General features: G+C 37.9%; 1 protein-coding gene across 24 annotated transcripts in view; it reads right to left on the bottom strand.

Annotated features, from left to right (window-relative positions):
- The window catches only part of KCNMA1 (potassium calcium-activated channel subfamily M alpha 1), a 532,608-nt gene that overhangs the window by 378,836 nt on the left and 130,051 nt on the right, over window positions 1-23,721 (bottom strand). For 23 of the 24 annotated variants that reach the window (XM_074907159.1, XM_074907158.1, XM_074907156.1 and 20 more), the window contains one exon: window positions 5,209-5,373. The exons of the other annotated variant lie outside the window; for it this stretch is intronic. In XM_074907159.1, the coding sequence (XP_074763260.1) occupies window positions 5,209-5,373 (165 nt within the window). The remainder of the gene's footprint in view (window positions 1-5,208; window positions 5,374-23,721) is intronic. 24 annotated transcript variants of the gene reach the window in all.

The raw sequence follows: 23,721 nt of genomic DNA, 5'->3' as shown, positions 1-23,721 counted from the left end.
CATGTTTTTCAGAAGTCCAGTCAAGGATTTAAATCTTTCCATAGTAAACATTTAGCACTCTCTATTCACTGGATGGTCTTCAATTCAGACTTTTAATGGCATTTTACAATTTTGACACCAATTACTCAGAAACTGTAATGTGTAGTCCTTGCAGAATGAGACCCACTGCCAAGCAGAGTCCCAAGTCTCAAGTTAGTCCCAAGTTTTATGACTAACCTCAAAATTTGCTCTATCTTGCCAAAACATTTTTAAGACTTGTAGGACAGTCAGAGACGAGGAAAAAAAAGAAAACTGCTAGATTTTTTGCATAGATGGAAGAGAATGTAGCAACAATTATGCATTCCAACCAAACTATGTTACAGAAAATTTCTATTCATTTTAAATCTATACTGGGGAACATATAGTCACTTTTTACTTTAAGAATGCACCTACATATACCACTTCCTCATCTTTAGGTTTTTAAATGTAGTCAGTAAGTATTAAGAACATTAAGAAAGCAACCTAAATAATCTTCTAATTAAATAACTTACTAATAAAAAACTTAATTAAATACTACTGCCACCAATTGCCAGACTGTCTTTTCTCCCGCCACCCCAAAGGGCTTTTCTTCTCTTCCTTTCAAGGCTGCCAATCTAACAGATATTTTCATCATGCAGTAATTAAAATCCAAAGACTTATACACTCCATCTTAACACAAATTTGGCTGTTTCTGACTACTTTTCCGTTAGGTACTGTGAGAGTCAAAACCACCACATGGTGCTTAGCACAAGCTAAGGAATGCCCATATCTCTGCTATGCGTTTAACAGGTCGTGTTAAAAATGGAACAAAACCAAATTTGCTCCACCATTTTATCTCCTGGATTTGCACTTCAAATAATAATTTTCCTTTCTTTGTCAGTTTAAAGGAGAGTCCACATTCAACTGTGTCCTATATTGAACTATTGTTGAAGTATGATTTTCAACAATATATGTATGATTTTCCCTTGTAAAGTAAACACTTTACCTAATTAAGAAAGTCTTTTTCTTCTTATTCAAATGATTAAAAAATATTAATTTCAGGAAGCAAAATCAGTTCATAAACACCTTTAATTTCCTGCTTCTTCAGATTAATTTTTAATGTGTCTGATCCTTCTTTGAGAAATCCACCTCAGGAATTTATGTCTTACCACATCCATCATCTACAGCACTTTAAAGTAAATCAGTATTCCCCTGAATGGATTTTATGCAAACTGTTACCATTCACTGTTATGCCACTCAACATTAATTGCAGACAGGACTGCATAGGTTCAATTAGTATGTTCTTAAACCATGTGCTTATGCAATTTAATATGGACGTATTTTTAAACAGTATGTAAAAGTCTCATCTACATTCTCTTTAAGAGCAAAAGCCACATTTGCAAAGATTGCGCCACCAAGAACATGAAGTCTAGTCAAACTTCTAAAACCTAAAGAATGAGGAGAAAAGGATATTCTGAGCACACAATGGTAGGCACCATGTCTAGCTCTCAGTTTTGTACACTACTTCAGAAAAACAAAAAGGGTTTCCAACTTAAAGACATTCTGGATCACTCTCTACAAACAACTCCCTCCAAAGCCTGCCCTTCAGATGAAACTGCATAGTGTGAATATTCCTTTTTGCATAAACCATTTCTGAAATGTCAAGTGTAGAATTTAGCTCCTTAAGCAGTAAGAATGTCTAGTTCTATTTCAGTACTTTATCTCTACAATATTCACATGAACTACTAAATCAACTGCAATATTAGCACGATTCCATGTACATGCCACTTCTATGTCTATTCCATCAAATCCTGCTGTCTTTAACAGACAAGAGTTACACTATGAGAAACTCAGTTGACATAATGATAAAACAAGTGATGGAGAAATGCTTGGAAAATTTAGTGGTTTAATTATTTAGCAAGTAAATTTCCCATAAGTTTCTCACGTTTCTTCCCATAACAAAAAAAGAAAAAAAAATACCTCTTTTTAACAAAATGTACTAAAGTACTCCTAGAGACTGAAAGAACAGAAATCCATTTCCTAATGGTTCTGTGTTGGGATTAATACATAAACACTGTGAGGAGCATGAAACTGGGGAAAATCCTACCTCATGTAACCAAGAGCTAAAGATACAAGTGGAGATGTTAATAGGACATATTTGAGACACTATCCTTTCTGATAAACCTACTCTTAGATACTCATATGATGAGGGACTAACATACTAAGAAATGACACAATGCAAGCATTTCATATTGAAGAACCAAACATTAACTGACCACTTCAATGGAGCAATGCATGGAACTAGCAGCACCAATTCTTTTGTACACCCAAAAAGTAAGAAAGAATAGGTGTAAACAATACTGACTTTTATATACGAGCACCAGTATGAAAAGCTTTAGTGCCAGAGAGTTAATTCTGCCAGTGATCAGAATCACTTCCACAGAGAATGTGTGAAAGTTATTCTGTATACAGAGATTAATTTGCACAATACCCGTATCTTTGGCTTCACCTAGTTAGCTTTAACATGTACATGTAAAAAATACTGCCAAAATTTAAATTACAAGCCTGATTTTTTTCCACAAGTCACAGCAAACACCACTGGCAAGCCCAGATATCCATCACAAATAGGTTTTACAGAGTTCCAGATACTTTTAAAAGGTTGATTGATTTTTATTTGAAACAGAACATTTAATTGAAGTCAAAAGCAAAATATTTCAAGGTTTGAGAAGGCTTTAATTACTTTTTTTGTACAGTCTTTAAACGTAATTCTTCCTCTTTTATTAATGGAATGGGAAGGGAAAAGACTAAGAACACTATTTTGGGGGTTTTTTGCTTTTATTTCAGTTACAGAACTCTTCCTTCTCCCACATCCACCAACTAATTAAATGATTTTAAGACAACTAGTGTGGAGGGGAATCACCTCTTTCAAAGATTTCAGTGCCACTGTGTTTGTCAGGAATGGATTAAAATATTTCACTGTCTCCAATGACCCAGATCATGAATAAGAGGACATCCTTTACCTTCCAGTTAGATGCATTGAAATACACAACTTGGAAATTTTTTTTTCCAAAATAATTTTCAAACTAAAAAAAAAACCACAAAGTTTTCAACTACTTCTACATCTACAATATAAAAATGTACTAAAATTCCTTTAGCCGCAGATATCTCATACAATTTTGATTTCATAGCACCGTAAAGCCACAATTCTTTCTTCTTCAGGGGAAAAAAAAAAACAATTCCACACTTTGATTCAGAAATATAATAGCTGGCAGAAATAGGCTGTGTTAAGTTAGTAAAAATTCATGAGTAAGTCATAATATTTTCAAACAATATACTTTGATAAAAATAGTGACTTGACTTAGTTGCAACCTATATCTACAAATAATGTGAATATTCTCACTAGCAAAAACATTCATTGAATCAGTTAACCTTTAGCAAATATAACCATAAAGTAAAATTTAAATGAACAGTTGGTGTTCATACTGGAAATGGCCCTCCAGAAATTATCAATTCAAACCCTGAAATTGATGAGTGCTATATTAAAATAAATGCACCTTATTTTCTAAACTGAACAAAACTAACTAACAGACTCCATATATTGCTACTTTATTTCTCAGACGGTTAGTCATATTGATGAGCTCAGATGTGTACTTATACCTTGACAAGAATATAAATATACTGTCAGAAATAATCTGACCGAATTATGTTGGCCAGCTGTCTACAAAAAATTCTGGAAATACACAAGTCCCTTATAAAATGCAGTGCTAAACTGCAAGTACAAAAAAAAACACTCCAGAAGAAATAAAAGGTCATCAAATGGAACTGAGTAAGTTCAGCTAGTATCCTGAATAAAAATACTTAGTAAAATTATGGTTTAGGTTGTGGTCTTGATTGTTGATTTGCATTTGTGATCACATATACCCCAATTAACACAACACAGGCCAATTTCTGATTGCATAGCTAGTGACATAGCATTCTGGATTTGGATGATTTCTAGCCTTAACACTTAAATTGGAACAAGCAGCATGGCTCTAAGACTTGTCATTTTTAATGCTGAAGATATCAGGAAAACATGAAAAAGATCAATATAATGCTTTTCATAAGACGATCAATATGTCAGCTTCACATAGAAGACATAGTGCTAAAAGCAGCAATGGAATGTGCTTTCAAGCTATTGATAAAAGTCATCATTTAACATAAGCAAATGAGCAAAAGGTATTTTTAGGAAAAAATAATCATAGTATTATTGCAGAACTAAAAAAGACAGCAGCAATTGAGCCACCCTGGTTTTTTACTGTAAAAGACTTGATAGGGAAGTGCAATTTCTTTTCCTCCCTTCCCTATCCCACCCAAATAATTACTCCACAGACCGTAACTGACTCTTAACCAAAGTAAACAATTAAGGATACAAATTCTGTTTCCACTTTTAATCCAAGCTAATTACAAAATGGTATTTAAATCGCTTCAGCCGTTAGCTTATAAGTACATGCATTCTAACATGGAAACTAATGAAAATCACACAGGAGACACCTTTTCATGAGGCGGCCTCCACAGAAAACACTTGGCAATGAAGTATGAGTTGACAAGGCTATAAAATGTTCAAATAAAGTGAAAACTATAAATTTTTTCAGTAGAACTTCAAAGTATGTCTTATCAATATCTGATTTGTGGCTCTATTTGATATATAACTGTTCACATTTGAAGGATTTCCTATGTTAATAAAGAAAAAGATCAAGAGAACATAAAAGCATTACTAGTCTATTGAAAGTATCAGAAACCTCACTGCATGACCAGTTCAAACTTGTCTGTGCTTTACAGCTCAGACCACTATACACATTGGTAACACTGTGCTTATTGTCTAAGCTGGTTACCCATTTTGCTAGCACATGTTTACTTCCAGACAAAATAGGCCTATAGTTTTACCACATAATATGAAATTACTAAACTCATTGTTTGTAGCACAATTCAAAATTACAGTGCCACATTACGGAAATAGGCTGAGCGGTGGTCTGCAAGTCTGTTTTTCTTACTTGCTCTGTCTGCTTCTCTCTTGCAGTGGAAATTAGTCTGCTATTTTACTTCCAAAGAGAAAATTGTTATTGACTCAGTGCTGATGCAACAAACCAATAAAAAATCCTCCACTAATGCTGAGACACAGTATTTGTTTAAAAATGTTCTTTAAAATAAAATAGAAAATCACAGAAAACTTACAAGTACTCTGCCAGTTAATGTCTGGGCAGATATCATGACTCCTGCCCAATCCTTCACGGAGGTCATCCATCCCACTTCTGCTGCCACATTCTCCTCTTTTTCATCTGTTGGTTTGCAGGCCCCATCTGCCTGTGTATCTCCACCACCATTGATCTTCTGGGCCTCCTACAAAGTAAGTATTTGAGTTAGTTAATGTTCAGCAACTTGACAGTGAAAGAGTGCATATGAGGATAAGAAGTGCTATGAAAAAAGCAAGTCAGTCTTTCTGGCAGATGAAATGAAGCACCTACTTGGCCATCTCTCTTTAGAAATAAGAGAAATAGAAATGTTCTGCAAGGTACCAGACTAACAACTAGATAATAATACTCTCCTTGACAATACAACTTAAAAACATATATTTGGTATCAAATATGTAATATATTCCTTCCCTATAAGAGCAGTATAATTGCCAAAAGCTATGTATGCAATTATAGAGCTATATATAAATGAGTTTGACAGACAAACACTGAAGGACCTTTTGATGTAACAGTTCAAAACAAAGAGTACCAGGTGTGAACATAATTTATGTACAATTTTAATTTACTGTCACTAGAATTAATTATCCAAGTAAGCCTTCACTGAGAAGCATGATGTAACAAGACAATAATTACCAAGTGCGAGGGGAACAAAATACACTATAGAGAATCTGCAGGGAGCTGCCATGTTATCAGTGAACCAGTGTTTCAATGAAAGTGTTTAATATATCACAGGAATTCTTCTGTCAGTAAGTGGCTCTCGTAGAATGGAGAGCTGGAAATTAAAGAGGACCCTCAGCTGCGCTAAGCTGCCTGATGAGTCACATGCACTGGAATTCATATCAGTCTCTCACGGATGCTGCAGTAAGGATGTCATGCTCTGTAACTGCCTGCTATGTGCTACAGTCATGGATGCTGCACAAAAATCAAGGGAAATGACAGGAAAATCCAGCCTGGATTGTACAGCATTTAAAACATATCATATGCAAAGTGCCATGAGTACGCCTTTCGTGACAGCATAATACTGATTACTTCCTGTACACTTGAAAAGTTATACAAAAGAAGCATAGGGGAGGCAGCAAAATTCAGTGCTGAGGCAAGTAGTGAGAACCTGAACTGCACCCACAGATCTACGTTAGTGCTTCAAGCACTCTGTGCAGACCAACAGCTTGAAAGATCCTGTTTATAGATGACCTGCCCATAGATCACTAAGCAGGAAATCAATTGCCATTAATCCCCTTTGGGATATCCATTATACAAAAAAAAGATGTTTGATGGCGGTTTAGTGATTATTACTACAGTAGGAATACTACACTATCACAGTCAAGACGCATAGCTTCGACAGCCTTGAGGACACAGATGGACATAGAGGTAACAGCACTTCCTGAGAGCACTACAGAACTAATAAAGCAGTTGCATGGAATCTGTCAGCAAAGGACAGTAGACCAGCTGTCCTAAAGATATAATATGGAGGCCAACGGTTGCTTTTAGAGAATCTCAGTACTGCAACTTAATTAGCTAATCAGATTCTTCTCTGTTAGTCTCTTTTCTGAAATGCGGGCTCTATCTTCTTACTAGCAATTACAGTACAGTGCATGATGCGGCTACTGATAATAACAAATCATTGAGAGTTACAACAGTAATTCAGTACTTCCTAAGCAAATAACCAGACAGAAGATAAAAGCTACTTCGTATTTGCGTAACTGGACCTCATTCCTGACGAACTGTGGACACAGTGAATCAGATGTTTTGCACTCAGCACTGAAAGACATAAACTGTATTGCACACTCACAGAGCACAACCTACAGAAATGAGCTCATTGCTTAGGACAGTGACATGTGGTATAGCATAATGCATTTCCAGGAGAGTAACACTTGGCTAGGGACAATCTGTGACTCATATCATCACCAAGCCATACAGATCACTCCCAAAGAAATGCTTAGATCACCATCACTGTTTTGATTATAAACCAGGAAAGAGAAACCTAGCATGATTTTTGAGTGAACAGTGTCACTGTATATACCAGACATTGTAGTAAAACAAACTATTCAGGTTTTGGCAACCTAAACCCATCTCCAAGGCCCTGGGGGCACTCACAGGCCTCACTGGCCCTAGCTGCTCTCCCCGAGGGTCTCCCCTGTCCCTGCCTGTGGCCCAGGACATCATTTCAGCCCAGCCCAGGGCCACCAGCTCCCCACAGCCCTGTCCCACCCAGCCGTGGGCTCTGCTGAGCCAGGCCCCACCAGTCCAGTCAGCCCACAGCTTCTTCCCCTCACCGGGCCTGATCCTTACCCTCACCCACAGGTTGACATCCCAGCCTGGCCCCAGCCTGGGCCCCAAGGCGGTTCCTGATGCCCTGGGGCTAGGGCTGCCCCGGCCGGGCCTGCCCTGCTCCCTGGACGGTGGGACAGGGCCTTGACTGCCAGGTCCTCAGGGACACCCAGCCCCACAGTGCCCTGACAGCTACTGCCCAGTTAAAAATTACAGGTGCCATTTATTTCTCTCTTCCCACCAGTTCGTTTGCCTTTTGTAACTATTAGAGCTTTATCTTTCAGATTGCAAACTCTATGTGCCAGATTTTACTGCATGGTCCTCTTCTGCACAGCATAGTGGGCTTTTATACTCTGTACAAGCTTATACTGAATAAAAGTATTAATGTGGTTTTATAGTAAAAGAAGTGTAATTATCTCTTCCTCTCAGAAAACTGAGATGGTGATTGTCTAACTCAGTCACCAGAGAAGTCATGGACAGAGCAAGGATGAAACCACAGACTTTCTTGATTTTTCCACACAGCACCCCTATTTAAAATGTCAAGGATGCACACCTTGCTAAAAACATTCATAATTACGGATTTCGGTATAGAAAGTCACACAACTTTCTATACTAAATAAAAAGAGTTTAATGGAAAAGTCCATTTTATGGTAGTCAACTTGAAAGTATTAATCTTAGAAAATTCTATTATTGTCTACATACTCCTTCCTTACCTAAAACATTGTGTTAATATATCAAACAGAATTTTAAAGATTTGATTATTCATAGGATTATTAAAGCTACCTAACACTCAATAAAACAGTAGAAATTTGACTTCACTGAAGGAGAAAGGTAGCTTTTTTTATTTCCAAAAGGTTCTAATACCCTACAGTTCTTTTTGCTGTATACATTTTTGGTTAGAAATAGAATAAAGCAGTAAGATGTAACAGACTTAATTTGGTATTTGACTCTCTGAAGGTATTAAAGTCTGTAATACATTTCAATGGCTGTATTTCTGCATGTATACCACTTATTTCACCTCTATTAAAATCTCCCACCCATATTATTTCTTAATTAAAATGTAAGTAAAACAGTCATCTCCTGCCACGTATCATTTGGGCCCATGATCAGCTACATACCAAACCAAACTCTTACAATTATTGTAGCTACAGTTAATATGCAGGTTGCTGTTATGTAATATTTGTATTCAATTGGTATATTTTACATTTTTCACCTTCATGGATAGTTTCTTAGCTTGCTTAATTGGCAGTTAAGTATTAAGAAAAGTTTATTCCCAAGTCATTATGCAACTGTGCAGAGATCACTGAAGGAGATTTAAACACTGCTTTCATTTACACTGTGTACAAATCAGTTCTGCTGATTAACTGCATAGTCCCCTTCCATTGATAGTTCTTCACCACAAAGCACCGAGTAACCAACACCACAATCTGAAGAAGGTGCTTAAAAAAAAATAACCTGACAGTGACACTAACTGTTTATTTATTTACAAGCTCAGAAGCTATAAGTAAGGTAATATCATCTTTATCCACTCTACTTACCTACCTGTTGTTTCACAAAGTGTTCGTTCTTTTAATTACTTGATGACAGGAACATTTAGGTAGATTAAGTGAGAAACAGCATCTTTTGTGAAATATATATTTCCTGAACTTAATGACAAATGGAAGAGAATCAGGACTCACTGTTCTGCCATTGGTTTGTCACAGACCTGGACGAGAAACTTCAAAGCTTTGCCTTATATTTTCAACAATAAAAATTGCTTCTCGAGGTTTGAGCTAAGAGGGAGACTGAGAACCATGCAGTCACTCACTTCACCTCCCCCCCAGCACTGAGAAGGAGGAAATAAAGAAAAAGGCTCAGGAAACTGAGATAAGTACAGGGAGAGATGATCCATCCATTAAGGCAAAGGCAAAAGACAGACTCATTAGGGAAAGAACGGAAAATTTAATACAGACACTAATACCACCACCATCCTGTAACAGAGGAAGAGCGTGAGAATCATTACCACCTCCTGAAAGCACCTTCCCTCATCCCTCGCTTCTTCCCGGGCCAGCTTTGCTCCTGATATCTCTGCCTCCTCCCCGCCAGTGGCACAGGGGGCAGGGAATGAGGGCTGCGGTCAGTCCTGACGCTTCCTCCACCTCGGGGAGGGGGAACTTCTGGCATTCCTCCCCTGCTCCAGCCTGGTCCCCCTCTCACAGGAGACAGTCCTCCACAAACCAGCTCCGACATGAGTCACTCCCACAGGCGTGTGGGTCACCCCCACGTGCTGCAATCCTCCCAGTGCTGAACGACAACAGCGGGGGCTTCTTCCCACGGGGTCCCGGCCTCCTTTGGACACAGCCACCTGGGTCGGTGTGGGGCCCCCACAGACTGCAAATGGGCATCTGCCACAGCACAGACCCCCATGGGGGCCAGGGAGGGGCCCTGCTATCCTACCGTGGGATACAGGGGGGCTCTACACTGGTGCACCTCCCCCCTTTCCTCCTCTGTCCTTCCACTACCTCAGCATTCACACAGATGTTTCCCTCACAACTTCTCTTCACAATCCCCCAACTCCTCCCAGGTTCCTCTTCTTAAATACGTTACCACAGAGGCACAGCTAAGTGACTGCCCGGCCTTGGTGTGAAGGTGGGTCTGACTTGGAGCCGGGGGAGCTTTGAGAAGATTCTCACAGGGAGCCACTGCTGTAGTCCCCTCCCCTGCTACCAAAAGCCCCTGCCACTCATTCAAACCAGGACATTGGTTTATATTACACGTTAAACACAGTTTATATTACACAAGCTTAAACACAGAAACTACCTTAAGAAAACAAACTTCAAAAGGGAAAAGACACTTAAAGCCAATTTTCAGTTTTGACAATGTAGTCCTGCCTGCTTCACTTTACCTCTCTCTAGAATATTTGTACAAACATCAAACTACTGGACAGACACACCATTCAACACAGGGCTCCACAAAATAAAACCCAGAAAATTATTCTGAAAACTTAAAACATCATCTGAGAATAATTTGTCTCTTTATAAGCACTAAAGAAACAGGACACTATGAAGACAACCTGATAAGCACTGTCTGAAGTACGGTCCTGAAAAAAAACTCGGTCTCTTGTTAAGATATGTTAGAAAACATAGGCAGGCAATGTAAGGGAAAAGAACTGAGTTAAAGTCTGGTGAAACAAAGAAAAGGACTTCTGATATTCCTGCTTACCAAATATTTAAGCAGTATGAATAGGACAGAAAAAACATTAAGTATGAACTGTAACAAGAATACAGGGCATCAAGTCATTCCCACATCACACAAGAGGAAGCAGTACACTCAATTTAAGCAGATTTTTAAAATAGTAATATGAATGGAGTGAATCAAGTATCAGCCTTGGAATTCCATCCTAGGGAACATGAGATAAGGGCTACCAAATTAAAAGTTGCACCTGGTTTGAAGTATGCAGTAATAACACAGTGATAAAATATAGTTTGGGGAAGATAGGGAAGGGCTGCTTTCAATAATGATACCAGCAACTTGCAATTTTATCTCTATTAACTGCCCCTCAATTAACAGCTGTTTGTTCCCAGAGCCTGCATTTTAAGAAATGTTTTGTATCAGATCAACAACACTTTCATACTGGCCACTCTTATACATCAGAAATCTATGTTTATGTTCCTTTCCTTTTCATTCATCTGTTTCCTCAAAGCCACCAACAGATGCTATTCGAAGAGGAATAATTTTGCATAGGACTATTTCTCCTTTCTGTTAGGTGAAACCCTAAAACACTGAGTTTAAAAGAATTAGACCTCTATCAATAATTCAATCACATGCCCTTAGATACATTCTCTCACCATTTTGATAACTCCAAACAGGGGTCTTAAATGTATATAAAACCATAATATTTTGCTGCATTCTCAGCAGCTGGGCAATATACAGTGTACATCAAGACATCAGTTACATACTAAATAATTGCCACAACAGATGTTTTCCATTAGATATAGTTACCATCTGTAGTCTTCATCTTAATAGCTACTAAGTACCAGTTCATCCAGTGCTAAGAGCAAGCAAAACAAAACACCATGATGCAGTTCACCTGTTCTACTGCAGTTTTAGCAAACACAGGATTGCACTGGAATATTAATAAACAAAGGAGATGGGAATGTGAGAAATAGCACTGGAGACTTAGAAACCTTTTTGAAAAGAGTCAGTGTTGTAAGAGAGAGAAAGCAAAGGCTAGACTAACTAAATGTGAGCTAGAAGGTACTCCCTATAAACTGGCTCATCCACTTCATTTCATTGAATATTAGGTTCTTAGTCAATATTAGGTTACACTGACGTCACTTATCACACTGTAGCTCCGGTTTGGCTAGTTTCAAGGTATTAATAATTGATACCCAGAAAAACATTATTCCTTTCACTGAATAAAAGGCAACAGAATGATCTGTGGAAAACATGGCTGATGAGATAGCCAAGCATTTTCTCTCATAAAATATTCACAAGCAGTTTAAGACTGAGATGGTAAACTCCTGTGAGACAACTACAGAAATTCTGAAAAATTTACTTTCTGTGCTGACCAAAAAAAATCCTTCACAGTGAAGAGTCCAGGTTCCAAGACCAAATATAATTTCTCTTTTTCCAGTGACCAGATTCTCTGTTGCATTTGTGCATACCTTCAGTAATCCTGAGAGCTTTTTTTTTCCTGTGCCCTTCACATTTCCAGCATGGGTTATCTGTGTAAAATCCCCTTTTCATGTCATTGTTTTGACTGATAAAAACTCCTGCAGTAGAGGAATTAACTCTAAAACCTTGACCCGAGAGGCAAGGCAAACTAGATTAGTAAAATACAGTGTTTCAGCCACAATCCCACAAACAGCATAACAGTCTGTCAAAATACGGGTTCTTGGGTATGGTTCTCACTTAAAGAATATGAAACAGCAGACACCTACGTTATTTGAAATTAAAAAATATATATATATATAAAAAGACTCCGTACAAAGTTTAAAAATTTCTACACATTAATGGAGGTGTTATGATGTAACACCTCCACTGATGTAAAACAGGATTTCTGAATAACTGGAAAGCTGGCTGAGTGACTTCCATACCAACTTAAGAACTGGGAGACATGCTGCAGTCTGTTCTGCCACCAAATTTTTAAAGTCCTCATCCATGCTATCTAGTCTCTTCATGTCTTCACAGCTGTAGAACAAGTAATGGTAGTTTCCATTGCACAGAAATCTTATCAAGATATATATATTTAGGATTTTAAGAGTTTCAGTATTACACAAATGGCAGGCAATGCAGGCATAGTGTAGGAAATCATAAAGTAAGACACACTAATAACATACCAGTAAAGACTGTTAAACTAGTTATACAATTAAACATACAAGCTTTGACTATAACTTCAGAAGTTTATGTGAATAATTTCATTTATATTGATTCACAAAAATAAATCCTTAAATCTTCCTTTGTTACTTCTGATTGTATATCAGACCACATTTACAGAAATAAATAACTAGTCAACTTGCCATAAAACTACATAAAAAGCTAAGTTACTGTATGCAATTCATAAATAAACAAATAAAAACAGTGTAAGTCACTGATGTACAAGTTAGGCGTAGTCACAGAAAATATTTCACAAATTGTCAACCTTACATCTAGTCTATATCCATAAATATATTTTCCTTTTCTACAGTCCACAGAGCATTTCTTATTAATTTCCTTTAAGATGAATAAAGCATTATTGCATTAAAATATTCCCTAAAGACCCTGTTCAATTAGAAAGCAGCAGACAAAAGGGCAAAACAAGCATTTCATTTTATTAATGGGGACACTAAGTTTAAGTCAAAGGAGATGTGTCATTCTTCTACATACTGTAGAAAAAGGTACATAGGCAGATTAGACAATTAACTATGTAAAACAGAATATTAGTCTTTAACTGTCTTTTCTGTGCTTCAAACATTATACTGAAACCATTCTTTCAAAATGTATTTTAGAAAGAACTGTGAAGTAGCCACACCAGATCATTAAACTTTAAATATCATGGAAATTAAATTTGTAAAAATATATGAAGCAATATCAGATGGGACTGTTATCAAAACTATAGAAAGGGAAGTGATCCTTAATGTAAAAGCACAGAGGATGGTATAAAGGTGCATGCAGAATCACAGAATCATCTAGGTTGGAAAAGACCTTGAAGATCATCCAGTCCAACCATTAACCTAACACTGACAGTTCCCAACTACACCATATCCCTCAGCGCTATGTCGACCCCACTCTTAAACCCCACCAGGGATGGGGAATCCACCACTGCCCTGGGCAGCCCATTCCAACACCTAACAACCTGTTCTGTAAAGAAATGCTTCCTAATACCCAGTCTAAACCTTCCCTGGAGCAACTTGAGGCCATTACCTCTTGTCCTATCGCTTATTACTTGGTGTCCTGGTTCAGCTAGGATAGAGTCAAGTTTTTTCCCCAGCACAGAGAGAGGGGGAAGGGATCTCCAGCCGGGTTATTCATACCATGCTGACGTCAGGTCCAGGGGCAGAGCCTTTTTACTTTCGTTTCTGGTTTTGGGGGTTGCCATACATGCGGCGGGCTTGCTCCTTGACCATTTAGCGGTATTTCTCTGTATATCTTTTGTCTTGTTCAATGTTATTGCTGTTTATTGTTATTATCATTGCTACTGTTGTTGTTCAGATTGTTCTATCACTCTGTTGTATTAAATTTCTTCTTATTTTACCCCGGGGTTTGTGCCTCACTTCCAGCCCGACCGGCCGCAGGTGGGGGAGGGGGAACGGCAACGTGCTCTCCGATCCCGGCAGGAGCTAAACCTGCACACTTGGTTAAAGAGGCTCATCCCCAGCTCTCTGCATCCTCCTTTCAGGGAGCTGTAGAGGGCGATGAGGTCTCCCCTCAGCCTCCTCTTCTCCAGACTAAACACCCCCAGTTCCCTCAGCCGCTCCTCCTATGACCTGTGCTCCAGACCCTGCACCAGCTTCGTTGCCCTTCTCTGGACACGCTCGAGTCATTCAATGTCCTTTTTGTAGTGAGAGGCCCAAAACTGAACACAGGAATCGAGGTGCGGCCTCACCAGTGCCAAGTACAGGGGTAAGATCCCTTCCCTGTCCCTGCTGGCCACGCTATTGCTGACACAAGCCAGGATGCCATTGGCCTTCTCGGCCCCCTGGGCACACTGCTGGCTCCTGTTCAGCCGGCTGTCAATCAGCACCCCCAGGCCCCTCTCTGACTGGCAGCTCTCCAGCCACTCCTCCCCAAGCCTGTAGCACTGGTGGGGGCTGTTGTGGCCCAAGGGCATCCCCCGGCATTTGGCCCTATTGAAACTCCTCCAGCTGGCCTCAGCCCATGGCTCCAGCCTGTCCAGGTCTCTCTGCAGAGCCTCCCTGCCCTCGAGCAGATCAACACTCCCACCCAACTTGGTGTCACCTACAAACTGACTGAGGGTGCACTCCATCCACTCCTCTAGATCATCAATAAAGTTGTTAAACAGGAGTGGCCCCAAATCCGAGCCCTGGGGGACACCACTTGTGACCGGCCACCAACTGGATTTAACTCCGTTCACCACAACACTTTGGGCCTGGCCATCCAGACAGTTTTTTACCCAGTTTTCTGTTATCCTCCCTTTTTTTTCCCTAATAGAAGGCAAATCAAAGAAGCATACAATTGAAAAGAGAATTGGTACAGACATTATCACAAAATGAACACTGCCAAATTTCCAACACCCTATTAATTAGGATTAATTCAGGAGAAATTTCTTTCTGTCACAGATGACAAAACAGTTTAAATATCAATAATTCAACAAAAACTTGTTACAAGCAATAAAAAACACATTTCATTTATTGTCTCCATGCTTAACTTACTTTTAACTGACTCTCTAACCCAGAAGTCTCAAAGCACTTCATGAATGTGAGGAAAAAGGTCTTAAAAAATGAGAGAAAAAAGCAATAAATCATGGGGAAAGTACCTATACTTGCTTATCTTGATTACAGGAAGTCCTTTAGCTGATTAGTTGCAATTTTGTTGTTGTTAACATTAAGTAATAAGCAACTCCAATTCATGTTTTCTAACCATCACCTCTTGGTACTTTTTTTACTACTGTGAAAGGATGAAAAATACATTGAAAAATAACATATTTGATTTTTTCCGATTTTAAGAAAATAATTACCAGTAAATCTTTTATGATCTATATGATCTAAATTATGTGCTTTTACATTAAATTATTAGCTTTTATATAATAACTATCTGGTAGAAGCTGAAATAAGAAAACTGCTAAAAGAACTACTCTCTGCCAGGAATATTCAACATTAAAATAGGTCATTAAAAAGTTCCCAAAGCAAAAGATACATACCAATACAATGCACAAAGTAAGTATCAAACTCCTTTGTCAGTGAAACTGAACTTCACATTATCTTTCCAGATGCATATTTTTCTCCATCCTCCTCAATTACAGAAGGCTTTTATCTATTAGGAAACAGTATACTTTCTTTCATTTTATTAACTTCATAGTACTTTCTTGCTTGTGGTATCAGAGATATCAGAGAGAAAAAGATTGGACGGCAGAAGGAAATTCTTCCCCTCTTCTCTGTATTACAGAACTGTAATGCAGCTAGCACCAGTGGCTAAAGCTGGTGCTCAGAACCAGTTCTCTGATGCCCAAAAATCACTAAAGACTCCATGGACTAAGAAAGGCAATACACAGCTTAAGGGACAGAGTCTCTAAACACAAGGTACCATAACTTCTCCAAAACCGGGATCTTGGTACTTGCATAATGGAATTAACTACTCATTTCCTTGAATTGCAGAACAACTTGGTGACAGGAATTTTAGGTCTTCATTTGATACAAATCAAACATCTTCATGTGGGAGGAATGGACTTAAACACTAGTGGTTTCTATTTTACACAAAATAGTAAATTATTACTATTGTGAGGGAGTATAGGCAACCTTCTTCAATGCTGAGCCTGTCAAACACAATTTATTTGCATTAACATTTTTACAAAGAGATTTATGATTTTTCAGAAGGCAACAGGATAAGAGTTTTAGAGGCAATAGGATAAAAGATGAAGGAGGAAGGTGGTGGGACAAAAATAACTGAGCGACTCATAAATATAACTATTTGGTAATATCACAAAACACATGGATCGATGATCAGTTGAAGAATGACATAGAATGATTCTATTATCTGCCAACCTGGACAAACCAGTCATATTTGAGGCCTTTTCTGAATCAAGGGTAATATATAATATTTATGCTTACTGTAACAAAATTATAAAGGAAATCACAATTAATTACAGGCAGCTCCCTGTAGGATATAAAATTGTATCTAAGCTTTTACTGACATAGGAAATTAAGCTCCAGTGTGCAGCACAAATTATCTGAAGAGCAGCAGGTCAGCCCGTCAGCCAATGAGTAATTGAAAATATTTAATAGCGTACAACACTTCTCACCTCAGAGATTACAAGTTAATGCAGCTTTCAGATTGGAATAACTTGGGGGGGGGAGGGGGAGGGAGTAAGACTCAAAGAGCACACAAATGTGCAGGAATCTAGAGGAAAGAAACACAGCTCTGATTTTCAAAAAATATTGAAACAGCAGTTTTAATTTTAGAACAACAGTTTCAATTATTACTTTGAAATAATTATATTAAACTAAGTATTGCCCCCTAAAGGACCAGTTATGTCACATTGTAAGAAATGCACAAATGCTATTATTTAATCAGGTAGCTATGACCTCATTCATTACACACTGCTATGGAAACAATTTTGTGTAATCTGAATCCCACGACTCCTTTGCATAAATGATTAAGTAGACAAAATTTTTTAAACGTAAAAGAAGAAAAATTCCTTGCAGATAAATTTCTTTTAAGTAACGTACTTCATTTTGGTTCACTTCCCAGACACTAAATATCAGCATCCAAATCATCCAAAGTCAGTACTTCTAGACGACAAATACAGCAGCTGGTACATTTATGATGCAAAGAAACATACATAGTTCTGCAAATTCATAGATACTGACTACAATCTAAGGCAGAGAGTAAGGAAAGCTAGATTTTTGCTTGACTCACATACTGTAGCTCCATTGTTATTTATGTCATACAGAACGAGAACAAGCTCAGTGGATTCTCTTTGACATTCTTAACCTCATAATTTTAAATAACAGGAATAACTTTAACTGGCACAGAGATCATATCCTCTTGTGGGTGTACAAGTGATGCACTGCTAGGAGTTGATGCATGACTGTGACATTGAACATAGCCTTTGCAAGGAATCAGAAGTTGGACTATTGGAAAATAAAGATACGTGGTGTCCATTCTTGGCTCTCATAACACAAATATCTAAGTCTTTTTGCTCATGGCAGGATTGACTCTGTCTATACCAAAACTTGTAGATGAAGCTTGTACTTTGATGGGTCATCATCTAAATGAGAACAGCAACCCTTTGAAGTTCCTCAGAGGCCTGAATTGTTAGAAGCATCCCTGGCAGAGTTTCATTAGTAGCAGAGGGCAGGTGGAGCGCTTAAAGGCAGATATTGCTCTGTCTCATGAGTCTGCAGTATTTGGCTTCAATATTTAGCAAACAAAAAAATACTGCATATGTCACAAAAACATGTTATCTCTATATGCTCACTCTGTCTATAAATTATGCATTATACAGCATACAGTTATTGTCCACTGATCAGGAAAGATAATGAACAGAGGTGACATGATAAGTCAATATAAATTTTTAGCTCTTTTTCTAAGATTAAATAATAGTAAGAAAGAAATTAAAGGATAACAGTTGTTAAATCATCACAGAGCGTTGATTTTTAATTTGCTCAACCTTCAGGGGAGCAGAAGAAGTTGACAATGATCAGGAATAAAGTTAATGTTACTATGGAAATTTCAATCTTGAAAAGAGGTGGAAATCGACCATGCCCTTTGTTTGTATCTTGCAATTTTTGTAATAATCTGGTATCTTTATTACAGGGCCTAGAACTCCTTATTTTAAAAAAAAAAAAAAAAAGCTATATAAATTATTCTGGTAAAGAGTCTGCAGCAGCATAAAGATCAAACAGCTCATCAAAGCAAGCTGTCATACTTTACACTATTCACAAGCTGTGTTTTACAGAATCTACTCAGCAGCTTGAAGCTTTAGATTCTTTCTCCAATTACAGTGCTGCAGAATTACCTCATACAGCTTCCCAAGAGGCAGGTGCCCCCCCTAATTTATCTGTGAATGAGATTCATTGACAATCCCATCCAAGTATCACATGAAGTTAAAAATTTTACCTTTACTACTTGTTAAAAGAAAAAGAGGCTTAATTAAGCCCTAGTAAAAAAAAAAAAAAAAAAAACCAAACCACCACAAAAACAAACAAGTAATGTTTCATAGATCAGTAATTCACATCTTCCAAGTATGTGACTCTATTCAGTAACAAGACACTGGAGTAATACATATAACTAGAGGATGCATTTGAGAAGTGCACTTTGAGTAATAAATATTGCTCTGTGTTTCAGATTCCGCTTGTGGAAATCATGAGAAAAAGGGCATGAACTGTAAGATCAGCTTTATTTTCTAGTTTAAAAGTATGATTTTTATCTTCACAATCTAGTTTCACAAGAGAAATGAGATCTACAGCTTATGAAAGCAGAAGACATACATAACATGATGCCCATTTTGTCTGCAGATACATAGCTCTAAGGAGAATATTCAAGGATAATTTTCTTCCTGGTTACTCTCTAAAGCCTCGCTGTCACCACAGGATGCACTGCGCATAATTCAAGTGCTTGATTTTATTAATGCTTGTAAAGTGCTCAATATACTAAAAGTCATGTGTAATACTTAAGTAGTTTTATTTTCGATTCCTGATGAATGCCCATATTGGCAACCATTACTGCCTTGTTTTACTAGCTAAAAGCATCTAGTGGTCCTCAACCTAGGTTGCAAAAGATTTCCACTGAATAAAATTCATTTCCTGTGAAGAAGGAAGCTTCTTCCTTAAGACTAATTCATATATCAGGTTTTTGTACGGTGCTGTTTTAATAAAACTTGACTTCAAATTGATTTTAAAGGGCACTGTGGAAAACATCTCCTTGTTACTGACTAGATTGACAGAAAGAGCTGTAAAAATTCAAATTTTAATTCAGTACTAATTTTTTTCAGGACTCAAAAATGATAAAACAATTTTGTTTCCTCTAAAAACCCACCACTATTGTTATATGAGTTTAAGGTGGAGTTTCAGTTCCACAGAAATCTTTTCATGTACTGACTTCTGCTCATGCAGATAACCTAAGGAGCAACAGAAAGCTATAAGCTATAAACTAAGCAAACTTTCCAAACTCTAATTCCATTTTTATAAAGCAAAGTGTTTTACACAAAGTTTCAAGCAATTACCCAAAACAGAGGCTAGGGTAAAAAAAAGACACCCAGCAAATTAGTAACTGAGATATTTTCCTTTCTATCAGCTTCCTTCCTAGAGCTATTAGTTTTGTCCATCACATGCACCAACAAACTGACAAAACTTTAGTGCCTCTACAGGTCAGAAAGTGATCATTGTGAGTTGCTATTCAAATACACACCACATCATTAATTCTCCTGCTCTATGATCTCCAGCAACATCTTTGCAGGTATGGTGCTAAATGCAGTTTCCCTCTTGTCTCTCAAATTTATGAAAGCAGACAAAACTCAAACAGAAAGGGGAAGAGAATGACTGGGGCCTCACAGTCCCAGCTCTCAGATCTCTCACCAGAAACATCCTGGGTGTGTTTCCCACTATGCTGGGCTACAGCAGCTACTAGGGTATGAAATCAAACCCTGTGAAAGTCTGTAATGTCTTTTTTAAACATAGTAACAACCAAAAGAAAAAGAAAAGGAGCTTGAATTTTGCTACTAGCCATCAATCTAGGTACTACCATCTCTGTAGGGATTATAGTGTAGAAAAAAGAGATTTTAAATGTTGTGAAGCACCATATGAAGCTGAGTTCACAACAATACCACTTTGTCCAGAACTATGGAAGTACAGAGGTCAAGCTAATGGTTCCTCTGACTAGGTCTGGGTTGATGGCAAGTTGAATATGAGTCATCTGTGTGCCCCAGGGTGCATCAAGAACAGCATAGCTGCCCGGTTGAGGGAGGTCAGTGTCCCACTTTACAATGCACTGGTGCATACCCACCTCAACTACTGTGTGCAATTTTGGGTGCTTCAATACCAGAAGGACATCAAATTATTAGAGTGTGAGTGTGTCCAGAGGAGGGCAACCAAAAGGGTGAAAGGTCTCGAGGGTAAGACTTATGAGGGACAGCTCATGTCACTCGGTTTGTTCAGCCTGGAGAAGAGAAGGCTGAGGGGTGACCTTGTTGCAGTCTACAACTTCCTTAGAGAAGACAGCAGATCTCCTCTTTGGTGACCAGTGAATGGACACAGGGAACTGGAACGAAGCTGTGTCGGAGGAAGTTCAGGCTGGACATTAGGAAAAGGTTCTTCACTGAGAGGGTGCTTGGTCACTGGCACAGGCTCCCCAGGGAAGTGGTCATGGCACCAAGCCTCTCTGAGTTCAAGGAGAATCTGGACAATGCTCTTAGTTGTATGATTTAGTTTTAGGTAGTCCTGTGAGAAGCAGGGAACTGGACTCAGTGACCCTTATGGGTCCCTTCCAGCTTGAAATATTCTAAGATTCTATGACTCACCTCCTTCAGTCTTCAGTCTAAACCTGTCTTTTTCTAAATCTAACATTTCTTAAACCTTTCTAATCCTGCTCTCCTTATACACCCATGACCTCTGACCCTGTTAAGATATTTATCCTAGCACAGTAGTGACTGATAAAGAAGCCTCTGAGCTTTCAATTAATTCAGCAGAAAGATAAAAATATGCTAAGAGACAAGATTTATGATCTAAGCCATTTATTCATGAGATGAGGAGGTATCATCATTCTTAATTTTGTACTTACTATTTGCTTGATTTGGGGGTGAGTTATTATATTTTGAGGTTTTCTCTTTTTTTCTCTTCCCACCTCCCTGTTCAATACATAATAGTTTGTCATTTGGTGTCTGCAAGTTTGGCACAGAGCCTCCACTTTCTTTCTGAGCATCTTCTACTATTGACATTGATTGTGGTGGCACCGACTACTGCAAAGACGCTCAACAGCAGCACACACCCTTCTGCATGAAAATCTGCCAGCCTCCTGAGGTGACAGAAGATGTTTTTGTTATTCCTCATGTCCCGTAGGAGCCAATATTAAACCAGGGAAGGAGCCAAAAACTGAAAGCAAGACTGACAGCAGAAATATTATGGTCCAGTGGGTACTGAGGTCACCATTTAACTAAACAAGGCATTCATTGGAGGATACACAATAAATTACCAAAACAGTTACAGAGCCTTTCAGTTTGTAGGAATGATTTATATTTTTTTTGCTAGAAAAAAATAAAAATATAATTCTAATAAAAAAATACCATTAGGCAGGGTCTAAATCCAGTAGCATGTTTGAGAAGGCTACTGAAACTTGGACACTGGAATAACAAAAGCTACCAGATACAGTAATCACACATCAGAAGGAGGATGAAAGTTGCATTGTTTTGACTGTTTAATTGTAAAAGCAAGCATATGGGAATGGCTGAAACAAATATGCAGACACAGTTTGCTAATATACAGTTTATAGGAATTAGGGAGAAAACAGAATTTCTGAAAATTACATAAATTCACATTTAGATTTTTATCAATATGGATTTTACTTGCAGTCTGCTTCATTATTATTTCTGAAAAAAAAATGTTTTGCTTATAAAATTTAGACACAGAATTTAAAACTCAGGCTTCATATTGACAGGCAAGATATCCTCTCAGTGAGACCAGAATTCAAATTCTGTCATAAAAGGAAACTTGAACGGCACAGGAATTCTCAGAGGTTAGTAGTCACATGTTTTTAGTTTATGTGGTGAAGTTATCTTTTTCTGAATATACATTTAATATCAGCACAGAAAATTTTTTTAACATGTTTTTTGAAACAATGACAATTACAAGAAGAAATTAAAACTGAACTCACGTACACTCAATATAGTGACTATTTTAATTCATACAGAAATTATACATCACTTTCTTAGTAGTTCTAAAGGACAAAATGAAGAAAGTCTCATTCACTGTGGAATTTTTTCAAGCCACAAAAACTTCAATGCCAGTAAGCTTCTAACAGGTCATCAAACAATTTTATTATAAAAGCAAACTGAAGCATGTCTGGAGTTTTTTTCCTATTAAAAAAGGACACATACATCTTTCATTTTCATATGGCGCTTTCCACATATTCTATTCAGTTCAGCTTTACCTTCATTTTCAAAAGTACTTAAAAAACCCTTTAAGACAGACTCAAATATGGCTAAAAGAATTGAAGGAAATATAACCAATCAATGCCCACAAATTTGTGTTAGAAGTAAGCAAGCTTCCCATCACAGGTGAAATTACTAACTACATTACATGACTAACTTCACCTCATAGGGAGTATCAGAAGTGTGAATACAAACCTTCTTCCTGGCTACCAAATTAATGCAAAGGCCATACTAACAATTAAGTCACATCAAGGAAAGGACCAATTTTTTGCAAAGAGTTTACAGACCTTTTAACAATTAATTCTAGGTTATTATAACATGGCTTTGAGTCTGCTTCCTGACATCTTAGACATCCAGCGTCTCCATGATGGTGGCATCAATGGCTTGCTGTGCTCCAGACCCTGGAGCTCAGAAGGATGCTTTCATTACTCAGAGACCTAGTAACAGTGATATTTAGTAAAATGATCATCAGTCACCAAAAAAAAAAAAAAAAAAAAATTAAAAAATGTATGATTTTCTGCTGTGCTCTGCACTCCCTGTAATCAGCGAGTTCTGCTGGAATCCAAGTGGGGGAAATTTTTCATCAGCGTAGTCATATCAATTATGAGAATGTCAGCCCTGTTGGAAGCCAGACTCAAACTGTTGTTAAATAGGCTGTTTATGAGATGGCTGAAGCAAAACAGTAAAAAAGTATAAAAATAAATGGAATACTTAAAAGGAAAAGTAAGGTTAGAACTATATACAATTTACATGCAAGTCCCAGGTCGCTGTAACAAAACTTTTCCCTCCCTCATTCCTTAAATGGGAGTTTGGGGTTGTGCTGTTCTTATAATTAACTCACTCCCTCACATACACACACACCCTCCAGATATTTTTGAAAATCCTGATACATGAACTATGTTTGATAACACTCTCATCTACTGAAATGCTTTTTTCATCCACCTT

This window comes from Athene noctua, chromosome 5 (assembly GCF_965140245.1).
Source record: "Athene noctua chromosome 5, bAthNoc1.hap1.1, whole genome shotgun sequence".
In the NCBI taxonomy this organism is placed as follows: Eukaryota; Metazoa; Chordata; class Aves; order Strigiformes; family Strigidae; genus Athene; species Athene noctua.
Note: the sequence above shows the minus strand (reverse complement) of the source record. Positions and strands in the feature narration are given on the sequence as shown.